At 44.0% G+C, this 17404-nt stretch overlaps 1 protein-coding gene across 2 annotated transcripts in view; it reads right to left on the minus strand.

The window, feature by feature from the left end:
• LOC117579943 (calcium-transporting ATPase type 2C member 1) overlaps positions 1 to 17404 on the minus strand; it is a 47583-nt gene that overhangs the window by 21029 nt on the left and 9150 nt on the right. The window contains exon 1 of one of the 2 annotated variants that reach the window (XM_034266100.1): positions 11597 to 11876. The exons of the other annotated variant lie outside the window; for it this stretch is intronic. Coding sequence (XP_034121991.1) covers positions 11597 to 11614 — 18 coding nt within the window. The 5' untranslated portion in view covers positions 11615 to 11876. Of the gene's footprint in view, positions 1 to 11596; positions 11877 to 17404 lie in introns of those variants that run through there. 2 annotated transcript variants of the gene reach the window in all.

Consider the following 17404-nt stretch of genomic DNA (forward strand, 5'->3'; position numbering starts at 1 on the left):
TTTCATAGTCCAGGTCTCACAAGACCTGGAATTCCTCTGTGTTAGACTGATTCTTCCCGGCCAGTCTATTTATGTCACTTGCTCGTATATTCCACCGTCTTCGGATGTACTAATATACGAGCAGCATTTGTCTGCCTTAAAAACTGTTTCTTCCTCGCTATCAGATAAAGACCATTTAATAGTTCTTGGGGATTTCAACCTGCCAGGTACTGTCTGGTCTTCGGTTAACGAGTCAAACAACCTTATGCCCATGTCACGACATGAGTTTATTGATGGCTTATTAGACCTGTCCCTGTCTCAAGTCAACCATGTAAAAAACTCCTTGGGTCGATTGCTTGATCTGTGCTTTGTCTCGGATCCGACCGTAGCGTTGTTAACACGAGCACTCCCGCTCACTATACCTGAAGACTGCTATCATCCTACTTTCGAAGTGTCGATAGATATTGGACCTACTGTATCGGATCGTGCGGGTAGGCTATCTGAACGCGTCCGCTGCTTTCGTAAAGCCGAGTTTACGAAGCTCAATAACTTAATTCGAAATTTTGATTGGTCCGCTCTGTACTTGTGCAGTGACGTCATTGAAGGCACAAACATTTTTTATAATGTACTTGACACAATTTTTGACACGTGTGTCCCACTTTCATGTCCGACTAGATCTGCGAAACCTCCTTGGTTCACCAAAGAGTTATCCAGTCTAAAAAATCTAAAATCAAGACTATTTAAAAAATCTCAAGAAGTTGGTTCTCCCTCTTCTCTTTCTAATTACTTAATAGCTCGGTCAAACTTCACTGTTCTTAATGCTCAATGCTATAGGAACTACCTCCTTCGATGCAGGATACGTTTTTCAAAGGACCCTAAACAGTTTTACAGCTTCGTAAACAGTAAGCGTAGAACGTCCGCACATCCATCCTCGCTATCATTTTTGAATATGTCGGCAAACAATGATCAGGCAATCGCCGATCTTTTTGCACAATTTTTTCAAACCACCTATTCCCAGGAAAGCTACCCAGGTCATATGTATCCATATAGTTTACCAAGGTCGAATGGCATTTTCTGCCCTTTGTTAAATGAAGGCTCCTTACTTCATGAACTTCAATTAGTTAAGCCGGTATTCTCACCGGGCCCTGACGGAGTTCCCGGCTGTGTACTCAGGTACTGTGCCGAGTCTCTCTGCGGACCTTTGCTTAAACTATTCACTCTATCTATCCATTCTTCTAGCTTTCCCCCCATCTGGAAGGAATCCTTTATAATTCCTCTCCATAAGAAAGGTAGCAAGTCTGACGCTAAAAACTATAGAGGTATATCTAAGTTATCCGCTATTCCTAAAATGTTCGAGAAACTTTTAACTCCGCACTTGCAGCATCTCTGCAAATCACTTATATCTCCAGCTCAGCACGGATTTATACGGCGACGATCAACAACCACTAATCTTTTAGAGTTCACCTCCTTTGTAATTAAAGGCTTCCAAAGTAACTTGCAGACGGATGTTATTTACACTGACTTCAGTAAGGCATTCGATTCCGTAAACCATTCTCTTCTTGCACAAAAGCTCAACCTTCTAGGGTTTCCGCCCNGTACTGTCTGGTCTTCGGTTAACGAGTCAAACAACCTTGTGCCCATGTCACGACATGAGTTTATTGATGGCTTATTAGACCTGTCCCTGTCTCAAGTCAACCATGTAAAAAACTCCTTGGGTCGATTGCTTGATCTGTGCTTTGTCTCGGATCCGACCGTAGCGTTGTTAACACGAGCACTCCCGCTCACTATACCTGAAGACTGCTATCATCCTACTTTCGAAGTGTCGATAGATATTGGACCTACTGTATCGGATCGTGCGGGTAGGCTATCTGAACGCGTCCGCTGCTTTCGTAAAGCCGAGTTTACGAAGCTCAATAACTTAATTCGAAATTTTGATTGGTCCGCTCTGTACTTGTGCAGTGACGTCATTGAAGGCACAAACATTTTTTATAATGTACTTGACACAATTTTTGACACGTGTGTCCCACTTTCATGTCCGACTAGATCTGCGAAACCTCCTCGGTTCACCAAAGAGTTATCCAGTCTAAAAACTCTAAAATCAAGACTATTTATAAAATCTCACGAAGTTGGTTCTCCCTCTTGTCTTTCTAATTACTTAATAGCTCGGTCAAATTTCACTGTTCTTAATGCTCAATGCTATATGAACTACCTCCTTCGATGCAGGATACTCTGCCGAGTCTCTGTGCGGACCTTTGCTTAAACTATTCACTCTATCTATCCATTCTTCTAGCTTTCCCCCCATCTGGAAGGAATCCTTTATAATTCCTCTCCATAAGAAAGGTAGCAAGTCTGACGCTAAAAACTATAGAGGTATATCTAAGTTATCCGCTATTCCTAAAATGTTCGAGAAACTTTTAACTCCGCACTTGCAGCATCTCTGCAAATCACTTATATCTCCAGCTCAGCACGGATTTATACGGCGACGATCAACAACCACTAATCTTTTAGAGTTCACCTCCTTTGTAATTAAAGGCTTCCAAAGTAACTTGCAGACGGATGTTATTTACACTGACTTCAGTAAGGCATTCGATTCCGTAAACCATTCTCTTCTTGCACAAAAGCTCAACCTTCTAGGGTTTCCGCCCAATCTGTTGAGATGGATTTCTAGCTACCTGTGTTCTAGGTCTCAAAGGGTCCTTTTCAAAAACTCCGTATCTTTACCTGTTATGGTTACTTCTGGAGTACCACAGGGTAGCCATTTAGGCCCCTTACTTTTCACACTCTTTATTAATGACCTGCCTTCTGTATTAACAAATTCTCGAGTACTTATGTATGCGGATGATGTTAAGCTCTGTGTCCAGTATAAGGACATTTCATTTCACTCTCGTTTGCAATCTGATCTCAATAGCTTTCAGTCATGGTGCTGTGCAAATATGTTACAACTTAATGCCTCGAAGTGCAATGTTATGACTTTTTGTCGCTCCAGCCCCTTCCTGGCTCCTTACACCCTCTGCGGTAGTTCTCTTGAGAGAATTACATTGGTTGATGATCTAGGTGTTAAACTAGACCCAAAGTTAAAGTTTTCTGAACACATTTCTACCATGGTAAATAAAGCCATGGGTGTGCTTGGGTTTATAAAGAGGTGGTCAAAGGAATTTGAGGACCCCTATATAACGAAGACTCTCTATATCTCGCTTGTTCGTCCGATTTTAGAATACGGCTCATGTGTATGGTGCCCTCAGTACAACATACATCAGGACCGTATTGAATCAGTACAGAAAAACTTTTTATTATTTGCCCTACGGGGCCTCAACTGGGATGCAACTGTGAGACTGCCATCCTACCGTAGTAGACTTCTCTTAATAAATCTTCCATCCTTAGTTAGTCGTAGAAAAATGCTTGGTGTAATTTTTATGCACAACTTGATCAAGGGGGATATAGACAGCCCTGACTTGCTGAGCCGCATAAACTTTACGATTCCCATTAGACCCACTAGAAACTTCATTCCTTTGTTCCTTCCACTATGTAGATCGAATTATGCCTCACACGAACCCTTTAGGGTTTTATGCTCGGATTATAATTCCCTCTACCACATTATATCCTCAACTAACTCCCTTCCTCTTCTTAAATCTCTTATACTAGCCTACCTCTCCCGTAGTTAGTTTCATTTTAGTTTTGTCTTGTCTCTGATTTTGGTAATTTCTGCTTGCTTAGCTTAGTCTAGTTATGATTAGATCTAATTTTCCTCGAATATTAGCCTAACATCTATCTTTCCTGCATGCTCGCGACCGGTTCGGTTAATCGCGCCGCGCGTCATGCGGCAGCGCCCCTCGGTCGGTTGGGCGGGAGGAGGGCTGCGTTCTGCTAGGTTCCGCGCGTAACAGGCTTTGGCTTGGTGTCGCATGGGCCACTTGATGGTGCAGTCATTGCATATCAACGTCCAGAATTAACTACAGCTCCTCGTTAGGCCCTGAATCAATCTGCCACCCAAGTCGAGGCAATGCGAGCCAAGCCGAGCCAAGCCAAACAAATGCGCCGCATTTGATTTGCAATCCAATCTAGCTGCTGGCTCCGTGGCCATCTCCAGCCCGCAGCCGGATTTCGTGAGAGCCCAGTCCAGCCGAGCCTTAATGGAACCCTTAAAAATATGCAGGCTGTCCCTTTTGGCCCCGAAACGAAAAGCTTTTTAAGAGCCGAAGTGCCCGTCCTCGTCCTCCTACCTGGCAGGGGCAATTACATGCAACTTCCCCTTCAGTTTTGCTGGATGGTGTAGCAATTTCGTGTAAACCTTTTGCTTGAATTTTCAGCGTGCCATAATAAATGGCAGAGCTCTCCGCATTACATTGAATTTCAGCGGGTTCTTTCTTCGCTAGGCTCGAACTACTTTCACAATGTCATAATCACACTTGGCAGACCGTTCGAGGCACGAACGGAGCAAGCACTTATCTTTGTATCCAACGAAGGATGCACAGGAAGTACAAACACAGGGCGGGAGATGCAATAATGGATTGCATTCGATCTGATCGAATTGGATTTCCAGTTGCATTTACATATGAACGTCCCTGTACCCAGACATGGAAGCCAGAAGCTGAGAACCATACAGGGAGGCACTCCCGTCTAAGAAGACGGGGGAACGGCGTGTGTAGGACGGCAGTCACAGTAATGGAAACGAATAAATCCTGAATGGATCAGATACTTGCAGAAGGCGTTGTCTCCACCGATGTGTGTATGTGTGTGTGTAGCCTCATGTTACAAGCAATAACAAAACAAACAAATGTATATACAACACTTGTAGCAGGGGATGCAGTGGCACAAGAAAAGAAATGGTGGAATAGAGGACCATTATAATAGTTTACACCGCCTGCAGCAACATGCGAAGGAGTTGGAAGCTGTTGGAAAAATCTTCACTTTGACACTCGGGAGCCGCAACGAGATAAAAATAGCAGACATTCAGAAGAACGGGGAGGCGGTGCCTTGTCTCGTCTTGTCCTGGGGTCGCATTCCCGGCATGCACAGACGCCGTCGAGGACGACGGCGACGACAAAGCCAGGCATAGCATATAAATGAAAGTGGGGAGCGGTTTCCCACCCGCCCATATTTTCAACCTACCCTAAACAAGTAAGACAACGCTTTTTAAGAACTGTTCGAACTTTTAATTTCTTATGGACTCTTTCTTAAGTCGAATGCAAGCGTGAACGAATTCCAAAGTCTACATTTCGATTGTATAATCTCCCTCCATTTTGGTTGTGCCAGAAGGTTTGCTAGCGAATGATAAGATATTTATATATTTTACTCGTGCTCACCTAAATACCATCTGTTGATTTCCTGATAATATTCAGTATTTTTACTAACTGATCAGCCTCGTTTCCATACGAAAATCATCCCTGTTTTCGGTAGCTATCTGTCTGAGCAGAATGTTTAACCAATCAAACACGGATATTCGTTTACTACAAAGAAAATAACATTCCCTTGTTGGGTCTCGGTATGGGAGCATCGTTGAATTTCGATTTTTTAAGTCGGGGTTTTTGCTGTAGTGTCTCACTTATATAGTCTCCGATCTAGCTCTTTTCATAAGAATACACCCAGAATTTATGTAGGGCGCGACCACTTAAAAAGTTGATAACTATGATTGGAAACTGCTGCTGCTGCGAACTAGCATGACTCCACCTCCACTCTCTTCTGTTATTGCCTATCCAATGTTCTGTATGTGTGTGTATGTATTTCCTCCGGGGCGGCGGCAGGGGAAAGATGCAAATTGTCAATATTTTCCGTTTTTGTGGAGCGCAAGAGACGTTGAGAAAGAAGAAGTTGAGTGAAAAAATGAAAATGCAGACGGAAAACGTTGCACTCTTTCTATCTTTTGTCTGTTGTCTGTTGCAAGCTTCATTATGTCGGAGTTACAACTGGGGGTGATGTGAGTTAGTGTTCCCGAAAATTGTTGCCTTCAAATTTATTTGCCTCTCAGCACCAGTGGCGGAGATTGGGGCGTTTTGGTTGAAGTTTTGGCTGTAGTTTTAGTTTTTGATTTGTTTTTGGAATGTGTGACACTTTAGTGTGACAGCAGCTGTCGCAACTGTGCCGCTGTTGTTTCCTTCCCTCTTAACCAGAGGCCGAAACTCTCCCATTAAAGTAATTACACCCCACAGACAATTAGAGATAATGGGGGGAAGTGCATCTCATCGCTGGTGGCATCTCAAGAAGATTTAGCCAGACAGAAAATGTAATTCACTAAAAAACATTTTCAAGTTCAGAAAGAGACAATGGGGGGAATATACAAAAATTCCGATAGCTTATTTTTTTGCAAATATATTTGTGTATGTATTTTTGTTTGCGGCTGGCTATCCGATGCATCCGCGTATAAGTTACAATCCACAATGAAAACGTTCGGAAAATTGTGTAATAAGCGGTGGAACAATTATTATCAATGCCAGAATAAAATGCGTGAAATCGAAAATAGGGAGCGTAAATATGGGAAAATTATCGTATAGTAAATAAAAGGCAACATACGGCTCCGGCTTAATCGGTGGCTCGGAAGGGGGAAATTAAATTGGAAACGGTCATCCCAATTGCTGCAGCAACATACTGCCACGGAATTTATGTGCGGCAGGGACAGATAATTTACATATAATTGACTGCCCGTACAGGTCCCCTTGTCCGCCTCCTAGACCCTTTCTCCCATATGCAATTATCGGAGATGTGGGGGCATTTTTTCAATGGATATTCATGCACACTTAATGGCCACGCCTCTGACCGCAGACAACGACTGGCCACTCCCGCTATCCTACCAACCCACACGCCCACATCCTGTCGAACTGTTGAATGCGCTCGTTAAGGGTCCAGAATCTCAACGAAATTTTCCTTTACTTGCAAATGAATTATGCTTTTATTTTATTTCACTTTTCACTGTCCCTCCGTCCCCACAGTGCTCCCTCTGTCCCACTATCTCACTCTGTCCTCTTGGTTTTCCCAGTTCCCTGTTTTTCCGTATTCGTGTCCATTCGAGTCCTAAAGAGTCCTGTGAAGAACATTGTATATTGACCTCTGGTTCCTTCATTTTCTTTTTCTGTTCATTTTTTGTTGTTAACCTTCCGCAGATTCAAAGTGGTTCATTCCATTTGTGGTTTTCTGGCGAAGCACTTTCGGATTCATCCTTTCGTGTGCATTATTCAATTAAATTGCATTCATCCGATTAAAGGTGGGTGGAAAAGGGACTTCTTTGCATCCTTTTCTCTTTAATAAAACTCAAATTGACTGATGCCACTAGCCCATAGCATAAAAAGTTCACATAAGTGAATGAAATGGAAGGAATTCAGGCTTCAATAAGACGAGTAAAATAGAAAAGCCACAACATTCGATGGTGAATGAAATTCTCGATTGTTGATGATGTCGTGGCGGAACCATAGTTGAACCTCCGACGCACCATACCACGCAATATTCCACATAATTTATGCAACAGCAATTTCTGGCTTTCCCCATTGCAAAAAGTTGAAAAATAACCAACAAAATAATAACAATTGAGGAGGGGAAAAAACAACTTTGGCAGCGACAAAAGACAGGCAATGCCGCAGTAAATTTGTGTGCCAATGCAAGATGCGCAACAACTCCATTTCAAAGTTGTGAAGGTACTCTGGGATGGGTTGGGTATGGGTACGCTTCGTGAAGGTTCCCCAGGGACATGGACAGGAGTTTACGAAACGGGACGTAAAGTTTGCCGTATTTCACTTATTTTCATCTGAATTGAATTGAAAAGTTATTGCAAAATGAAAATAATGCGCGCACAATTGCCGGAAAAGTGGAGTCCAAAAAAAAGAATATAGAAATAATAATGGAAATTGTTTTAGTCGAAAAGGGAAAATGCACAATAGCAAAGTTTTCTCTTGGTCTGAAAAATATTCATTGCAAAGTTGTTAAAGGAACGCAGACAGGAACAGGACCTGATATCTGGTATCTGGTATATGCTCGTTCTGGTGACCCCGAGCAATACCATTTCCATTCCGGTTCCATTTCGCTCCAATCCGAAACAAATGGCCTCTTCCCAAGACGTTTCCAACTGTTCACTTAACTTAATTCATTCGGCACATAAATCTCACCTGGTTGAAAGTGCAGGCAGCATTTGGAATGCCCACGGGGCTGGGCTGTTGCTTTGGAAGGGAAATCTCATTAAAACTGCATGAGACTCGTTGCTCGAATGATTTGCCAGCATAGCACAGCACCCATGGGCAACTAATTTGTTGAGTTTATCAAAGCGGGTGCCTCAGATATGTTTGCACTGCCTTTGGCCTGCCCTGCAATCAATAGTGCCCATTCTGGACGGCAGGTACCGGGGACATCCGGCACATCCTGCCGCTGGCCCATTTAATTTCATTTTTCAATTAGCAAAATCAACAGCGGAAAAAGGTAAAAACAATGCATTCGCACGACGAGAGTTTTAATTGCATTCACAGCCGCGCAACCAGAGAGCATTCTGTTTTTATTTGCCCAATGGGAATGCAATCAGCGACACCGAAGAGCGACTGCCAAAGCGACAGAGATAATGACAGTGCAATTCTATTCCTGTCCATTTCTATTTCCGATCTCTGCAACCTTAATCCTCAGCAAATGTTCTGCGGTTAGGGCCGAGGGCAATTTCCCTCCATTGATCACAACTCGCCAATTCATTATACCCATTACAGAGGGGTTTCTGAACCCATAAGGTATGTACATCAGCATTCTGTATTCATATTGATCTAATTGAACAGTTGAAGAACGAGAGCCATTCCATCCATCAAGTAAGAGTGTAATTATACCCCACTTTTTTATGTCTACAAATCTATTTCTATAGATCATCAGAATGAGTGTGTATATATGTGTGCAAAGAGTATCCTGCACTAAATATCAGGGTATCTCAATGTAGAGCCACTCGACCATAGCCCGCCTCTGTTGATTATTTAATATTAATTGTTTCAAACAAGCGAATCGAACATTATTAATGCAGAAAACGTGTTTGCCGCTCAATAAATGCATAATCCGTAGCAGAAAGAGTGGCACGAATAGCTATTAAATTTATAAACTTTCTGTCAGCAGAAGCCGCATAATTAGTTGGGCAAAATGATCTCCGCGGCATGAATGGTGGCCCGAATGCGGAGAGGGTGCGTGGAATAAATTATGTGGTGCAGTCTCCCTGTCTGCTTGCTATGCCTCCGGCTTTTGTGGATGATAAATTATGGAGCACAGTATTTTTCAGGCTTTAAAATCGAAATGAATTGCGATTGCCACACGATTGCTGCATATACTATAGATACTTATTAATTATTAAATTAATCCCCGCCGAAACAAAGACTTTTCTCTGTTTGTTTGGAACAATTTTCAACCCGATTGGCTAACTTTGTGCTGGGAAAGTGCATCCAGTGGAAAAAGAGAAGATGCGAGCCATTCTGCAAATACAAATCCAGGTCAATGCATCGCAGGTATGGGAAGAGTGGGAAAATCAATTTCCATACACATAGACCAGACCGGAGCAATCCACATCCTCTTCCCCAGAGATGAAGAAGGAGGCGTGCAATGCACTCGGCTGCACCCAAAAAGAATGCGGAAAGAAAGTAGAGTTAAGGGGCGCTACTGCATGCAGTAATTTCCAGCCACTTACATCATCTAGAACAAGTTTGCAACTCCATAAAGTTCGTTCCCACGTCTCAGCCATTCATCCAATCCAATGAAAGCCGTTAAGTGCCCCATGAGCGACCTACCTACGTACCAAGTACCAAGGAGTCCATAAGTCCTCCATTAGGCAAGCATGGCGGAAAAGCCGCAAAAAGTAATATGCCAGCGAAAGGACCGGCAGAACCTTCCGCCCACCAGAAGTGGATGGTGGTGGCAGGCGATAAAGCAAAACCCATCGACCCGAGAAAAGTGTTGATTTAAAGACGAGCACCCGCCACACGGTACACGAAGAACGGTGCACGGCTGGGGCGTAGTTAAACAAAAGCCTCGCCTGGCTGCACCGAAATCAATATTGATGTTCATTCGATTGCGCCACAGTGGAGCTGGAGATTCTAGCGGGGGGCAAAGTGTCACTGGGCGGCGGATGGTTCTGCATCTTACAACTCGAAGAGAACCCCAGCTAGCAGAGCAACTTATGGAAATAATCAATATCGTGGAGCCAAAGACTTTTTTTTCCTATTCTATAAGTAAGCAGCCTGTCCTGTGAGAAGAGCAACTTTGAGGGTCGAAGATAGATGTAAAGCGGCTGTAACATGCAGTAGCAAAAGGATATATTACATGGAGTGATATCTGCGCAAAAAGTTAAGCACCCAAAAGTGTGAGTGTAAGAAGCAAAGACTTCATTCCGTACCTCCTCAAGATAATAATACTCTCGGAAAGGTTATAGCAGTTTAAGTTGCACCTCATCTATCTATGTACGCCTCCTGCAGCTGCCGCCCCTCATTAGCACACCATTCATCAGGGCAGCAAGTAGCAGCAAGCATGGGAACTAAATCGAGCAGCCAGAAGAAACTTTCGTTCTGAAATAACTACAAAATAATCGAAAAACTTTTTAATGTGCCACATTTTTTCTTCGCCCCCAACTACGCCATTTACTTCCATTTCCTGCTCCTTCATTCCCCTTCGTTGCATTTAGCTCTTACTAATTCAGCATTTCCTGTACCCCGCCACGCCTTTCTGGTGGACCCAATGTAATTGAAAGGCCGCGTTAATTGCAGACTTTCCTACTCCTGGCCCAGATTCCGCCCTGATGCTCCTTCGGCTCTGCGCCTCGTCGTGCTTTAACTTTAAGTCGATTGTCAGTGAGTGATGTCGGGCCATTCTCACAGCCAATTGAGCGAGAAGTACATCGGGATACAGCCATCTTCTATGGCCGCCCTGTCGTATTCGTAGTATCCCCTGTCTGTCGCTGCTGTGACTTTTTCAGGGCCATTTGCTACAACGTGCTCCACGGTGGAGCCGAGACGTCTCGAGACTCCAAAAAAACACACACACACACACCAGCCGTGGATGTGGATAAGAATGAGGTTGAGCCTTTGTAAATTTGATTATACGCCTGTTCTCTGTCTCAGGGAAACCCGACTCCACCCTGACTTTTGTGGCGGTTTTTGTGAGACTTTCTCCGTCTTCTGTTGTTTTCTTTTGGGTAATTATTTTTGGTGTGAATTATGCTTAGGGGAGCGTTACCTTGATTGTTTTCTCTCTGTTTTGCTTGTTTTTCTTACGCTTCTCGTCCGATACAGGGGCTCAAGGGAGGGTGTGTCTGCCCTCTTGAAAATGATTGGGAAACTTCAACGGGACTTACCTGCAAAGATTAAAGGAGTTGAGAATTAATTAAATGTTAAGAGAGAGCACACCCAAACACACCCTGTAATTCCACAGAAAAAAGCGAATAATTATACGAAATTACTGGAAATGAGCAACAATCGAGTTAATTTTCCTAACGTGTAGCCCCCACTGTGATGTCAAACGAAGACACGTGTGTGTGTGTAATTAATGGATCCACGAGTCTGCCCCGAAAATTATGCAAAGCCACGTCTAGGTCGGGGAGCTTTGGCGGGTCCTTTGTTTACAAAACCAATCAAAGTACAGCAGCAGAGCGGGTCTGAATCAAAAAACGGTTTCCATCGAGTCTCACCTGCCTGACAAAATCCATTGCCGGGTCATATACATCGATAGTTCCAAGTGGATTGAGATTCAGGCCCGCATCATCATCGCTGTCCTCATCTGAAGGCAGCAGCTGCAGCTTGGAGGAGCTCTGGGCCCGCGAGCTGGCACGGCTGCCATCCTTGTCCTTGCGATTGCGCAACAAATTCACTTTGTCCGGGTACTCCTCCGGAGCCAGGCCCGTGCCCACGAGCTCCGTTGAGCGGCTAAGTGGCAGACCGACTCGATTCTTCCTCGTTGTGCGAGTTGGGGACTGAGACATTTGACATAAGACTCAATGAACCCGTGTGGAGACAGTGGAGCTTTGAACTGCCATTCTCATCCCCAGTTGCCAGTCGCCAGCTATTAATGACCTGTGCATGTTGTCCTGCTGATAATGTCCATAACATTACCAAAAGCCTGGCAATAAGTAATGTGATTAACGGCCTAGAATCCGGGAATGGGTTATGTTTTCGAGAACAGTTGGAAGGAGGTCCGGTCTAGATCATCGGGGTGGACAAATGAGGGCATAGAATTGTAGCCACATGGCGATACAAACTTTCTTCCCGCTGCCTACAAATTCAAGTTGGAAAACACACAACAGCCGCAGCAGCGACAACCGCAAAGCCGCTCAAAAGGGACCCTGCCTGCCACCGTGCCACCTGGATTCCGATTCGCATAGTTGTGTGGTCGCGGGGCAAACATGCAGCGTGCAACAACTGCAACAACCCTCCGACATCCACCATCAGCACAGCATTCCATCGCGCCAACTCAATGCCGAAATGAGTCGCTTGGAAATATTGAGACAATTAAATTGCCACGGGAACGAGCATGGGGAAGAGAGGGCACACTCAGGTGGAGTCGTGACAGGACCGGGCGCTTGTAGTTAGTTTTCCCGTTAACCACAGAACCCTTCCCTTCTCACCATCCCCCATCTGACAGTTGTCGCAGCCACCGATACATACGATGCATAAGGGGGGGGCATAAGTTATTTATTGGAATTTGAGTGTCACTGTAAATGGAGCCGGGGGTCGGAGTGGAATGGAGGGGCGCCACCGGGAGTGTGGTCGTTGGCTGCAAAACCGCAACGCATTGAGGTTCTCGCCCCAACATAAAATATTGCCCGCCTTCTAAGTGGCATACAACCCGGTCGGAGAGGGAAGGAAAATTGACATTACCCTGGGGTGTGGATGGGGCACACGAGTGGGTGATGTTAAAGGTTTAAAGTGCTGTGCCACACTCATTTGTTGCAGCTCAAACGCATTCAAGCAATGTTTTCATTACTCAGACCAACCATCCATCCATCCATTTCTCCATTCAGAGATAGACGCAAGTTTTAAATACGACGCTAGCTTGGGGGAAAAGTTTTAAGCTGCCTGCACAGAGCTGAAGTGCAATCATAAATAGTTAACTTGCCGTTTTCTTTTCCGTTTTTTGCACTGTGCCGAATGGAAAGTTTTCCAATTTGGATTTATAAACCGACATAACGGTGCAGCACTTGCCACATAAAGCAGTGCGATGTGTTTAAATGGAAATTCCCCAAACCCCCAGAGACCCAAAACGGAGAGACAACGAAAGAGTAGTGAAAGTTTCCCTGGGTCAGCGGCAAACGAAAAAGTTCTCCTCTCTGGTATAGCCACAGATCCAGACAAAATTGCACCACATCTAATTTTCAACCGATTTGGGGCAGATCTTGCTTCTACTTCCAATTCTGGACGGACAGACCACCAACGCCACTTCCTTGCTGAAAATAGATGGCAAATATACTGCGAGATTTGCTCTTCGTGCCGGTAACGCCACTCCCCCGTCTCTAGCAGTACTAACCAAATTTGTATCTGTTTCCCAGGCTGCGTGCGGCTTGCCGCTGACAGACATTAGCACGGCTTATGTCTGCCCCACCCACGGACACCTACCAACACATCTGCATTTGCAAATTGTGAAAACTGCAAGCTGAAAGTGGAATTTTCCTGCATGAGAGGTGCGTTGCCTCTGTGTACATATGTACATCTACATGTACATGTGCATTTGTATGTATCTGGCAGATTCGAGCTAGAGTTATTTTCATAAACTTCTCTTTTCTGCTGTGTGCATTGCTGTGCTGTGCTGTCCCCTGTCCCATGTCCCCTGTCCACTGTCGGTGTCCGTTTATCTGACGGTGGCCCTGGGGCAGACAATGTTTCGGTTTTGCCAGTCAAATGAAATTCTAGTTATTCATGTTTAGGATTCATTCCATCTCCATCAATGGCCATTATCTAGCTCTTAGCTCTAAGCTGCTTCGCTACTACGATATTCGTACTTAAAGCTTGAACATTCCGTTCAGAATATTGCATACTTCTGAGCGAACACAAATTTTTAAAGAAATACTTGACTACTGTCGTGAATTCCTGGCGCTACCTCTGCAGAAGGGTAATATGATTTAGAAAGACAGGTGTTTGCCACACAAAAAACGGGATCAAAATTGTACAGGTTTGTACTTTATCTTTAGTGTTTCCTTAAATATAAATATAACCTTATATCTATGTGCCAGAAACGTATTAAATCTAAACAATATCATACACATAGCTGCTTTTCGCTCCAAAAATCAATTGAAAATACTTTGTGTAAAAACTTTCGATCCTTAGGTAGGGTATCTGAATCTTCGCCATCAAAGTTCGAAGCCTTTTGAAAATATGTACTTCTAGGCATTCCCCAAGGTAGCTTTCTCTTCCACATTATGTCACCAGCATTTGCCAATCTTCATCAAAATGCGCATCAGGACCTGCCGCTCAATCGAACTGCCTTTCGCTGGTCGTAACTGAACTTTACGTGTGCTTGGCGCTGCCTGATAACAGCGTTAAAGGGAGCAGGAGAGCAAGAGGATAGCTGGGACGAAAATATTACCCATGCCGGAGACATAAACCTGATGCTATTGACACAGCCCCAACCCGCTCCAGACAGCAACATGTCAACGATGTTGGTGCGGGGACGTGGCCCGGCAGAGTGCTGTGTCAGGCGAAAAGTATGCTCGGTGAAGGAGGGTGCGCTGAAGCAGACGTACACATAGGGGACATACATACACAGGAATATGTTCCATTCCTTCTATCTCTCGAAATTGTAATTGTTTTTGCAGCTTGCTTCTGCACTTTCCCCTTCTTTCCCTTTATTAACAGCTATCCAGTTAAGATTTTTTTTTAGGAATAGTTACACGACAGGTTTTATGCTGCAGAACAAAATTGCGTCTCTAAATCGAGCTCGATAAGAGCATTCAAATGAGCTTTTTGTATTATAGCCAGTGGTATTATACTTGTACTGCCCACTCTAATGTACCACTGTTGCACATGCTTCGACAGGGTAGGCTTGGCTGTGCCGTTATTTATTTCTCCTCATCTAGCTCTCTCCACACCTTTGATTTCTCGCTTTTCTTTCTTAAATTCACCTTCATTGTGGACACGGTATTTTGTTAGGCCTGCCCATGGTAGAATTACTAATAGTAACGTCATCAGCTGAGTGGAGGATCACCAGTTTATTCACCACGCTCTCTCAGTTCTCAGAGAGGCAAGCGCTAGAGAGAGATAGCAACCTCTCGCTTTTATTTTTTCTGCTAACAGCAAAGAAAAGATTTGTTGCGGCATAGCAACAAATATTTTTCAGATATGTTTGTTTCTAAAAAAGATGTAATTGAATAAAGATTCAATTACATACACATTACATTACACATCCAAAATAAAATAGTGGTTGCATGCATATTTCATTGTCTTCCGCTTACGTCTTCATTCGTAAACAATGAAGAAGACATTGAAAAAATCGTGACAACGTCACCTAATAGTAATTTCAGCATGGGCCTGCCTACCCTTTCAATTAACTGTGAACTAGTCTTCAACTGACATCGTTTTGATCTTACTCTCATATTCTATCTACAAACAATGTATGTACATATACATACATATACAACATGCATATTCTCAAAATACTTTTCAGCTAATTGGCTATAAATCGAAACATTTAAAAATTGTGTTGTTGTCCCAATATAACTTCTAAATTATATTTCCAGTAAATGTCATCGAGCACACGTACTTTTTTTGGTGTTGCTATTAGTTGTATCACTGTGTATCGCTCTACTAGCTCTCTCGCTCTAAGACTTGCGCTCTGCGCAACAAATCGTTAGCTTTGATCGCTCTGCCTTTGATCTAAGCTTTTGGCTGCAGCTACAGTTCGGAGAGCTGATGGAGTGAAGTTTATCTCCGACCACAAGCATACAATATATATAACAAGGTACTCGCGGTAGGTATATATAGGTATATATAACAAGGTACTAAAACAGTCGGTGTAAAACGTATCGTGCAACAGCAAGCCCATACTTTTCCCATTCACTATTCCCTGCAAAAGTTTTCAATTTTTTTCATGCGTTTACCAACTGGCACTTTTTTCCAAGAGCAAGCAGTAGCAATATGGTTGAGGGAAAGGGTGCGGGCATGTCTGTTGTAGCTTTTGTCGGCAATGCTGTTAGTGGTAGTGGCCATAACTACACATTGCACATGCAGCAATCATTGTCACCCCCATCTCGAACCCTGACTAGAGGCACCCCACCGCACCGCACCGAATCGTTCCTCCTCTTCCATCATCATAAATTTCTGGGCTTTGTGGTCATGTTCCGTCTACAAAACGTTGTATACATGTGCTCTGTGGTCTGTTTGTGCACTGGCGTGTTCCATCCTGTTGCCACATTCTTTTTTAATCCCTCCTGGTTGCCCCTCTCCTTCGGCTGTTGAACCAGCTTGCAGAATTACAAGGCCAGCATTCGCTCATCCGAAGCTTAAAGCTTTCCTCCGATTCGGTTTGAGGGTCCTGTCTTATAATGACGCCGCCAATCATAAAGCTCACTATTAATGCAATTATTCTAATGAAAATTTATGGGTAATTATAATGTTTGACTGAAAATTCAATGAAAATTTCGCATAATGGTAACCATTGTGCGGTGCGATGCTGCGCGGTGATGTTCGGTTCACTGATGTGCGGTGGAGCTCTATTTAAAGAGCTGGTTCCTGCTCCGAACATCCCAAAAAATTATCAGCGGAAGTGAGGAATATTTGTCGTTTTGTGCGTTGACACAGTAGTCGCAAAGGGAGAGCAGAGATACAGGGATGAAAGACGTGGGTTATGGGAAAGGCTGTGAGGAGGATGGTTGAATGGTTCAATGGTAAGCCAACCCACAACCGACATTGGAACAATGCAGGTCGGCGGCATTCAGCCATATGGAATGTTCACAGCCCGATAGGCCTGATTTTCTCGACTCCACATTCACTCTCTCGGTCTTTTTGCTCTGGTGTACCAATTCCCTATCCGTGGGCGGAGCCAGCCTTCCCCATATGTTGCTCTTGGTTTTTAATCCATTTTTTGTCTGCTCCTCCTGCGGACTGCCTCTACTCGTAAGTTGGAGGCTAATCCTTGCAGTCTTGCCATCCATTGTTAAGGTCAGCGGAGAGTGTACCTCCTTTTCGAGAGTACTGCCTTGGACGTGCGCTCGTATTTTTATTATGTCTGACATGTCGCTCTTCATACTTACTCGTATATTTTGATGGGATTTTCTTTTGTACGCTGCACAAGCTTAATATTTGTATAACCAACCATCAGAACCATCATCATCATCAGCAGCAGCAGCAGCGGCACAGTTGACGTTGACATTGCATGGCAAATATTTATTTTATTTCTCCAGTACAACATATCAAAGTGGGCTTGCGGTGTCTCAAGGAATTATTATATTCACTCGGATTATGCCAGGTGCTGGGGAATGGGAATGAACGGCTGTGGTCCGGCTGATAAC

This window comes from Drosophila guanche, unplaced genomic scaffold, assembly GCF_900245975.1.
Source record: "Drosophila guanche unplaced genomic scaffold, DGUA_6, whole genome shotgun sequence".
In the NCBI taxonomy this organism is placed as follows: Eukaryota; Metazoa; Arthropoda; class Insecta; order Diptera; family Drosophilidae; genus Drosophila; species Drosophila guanche.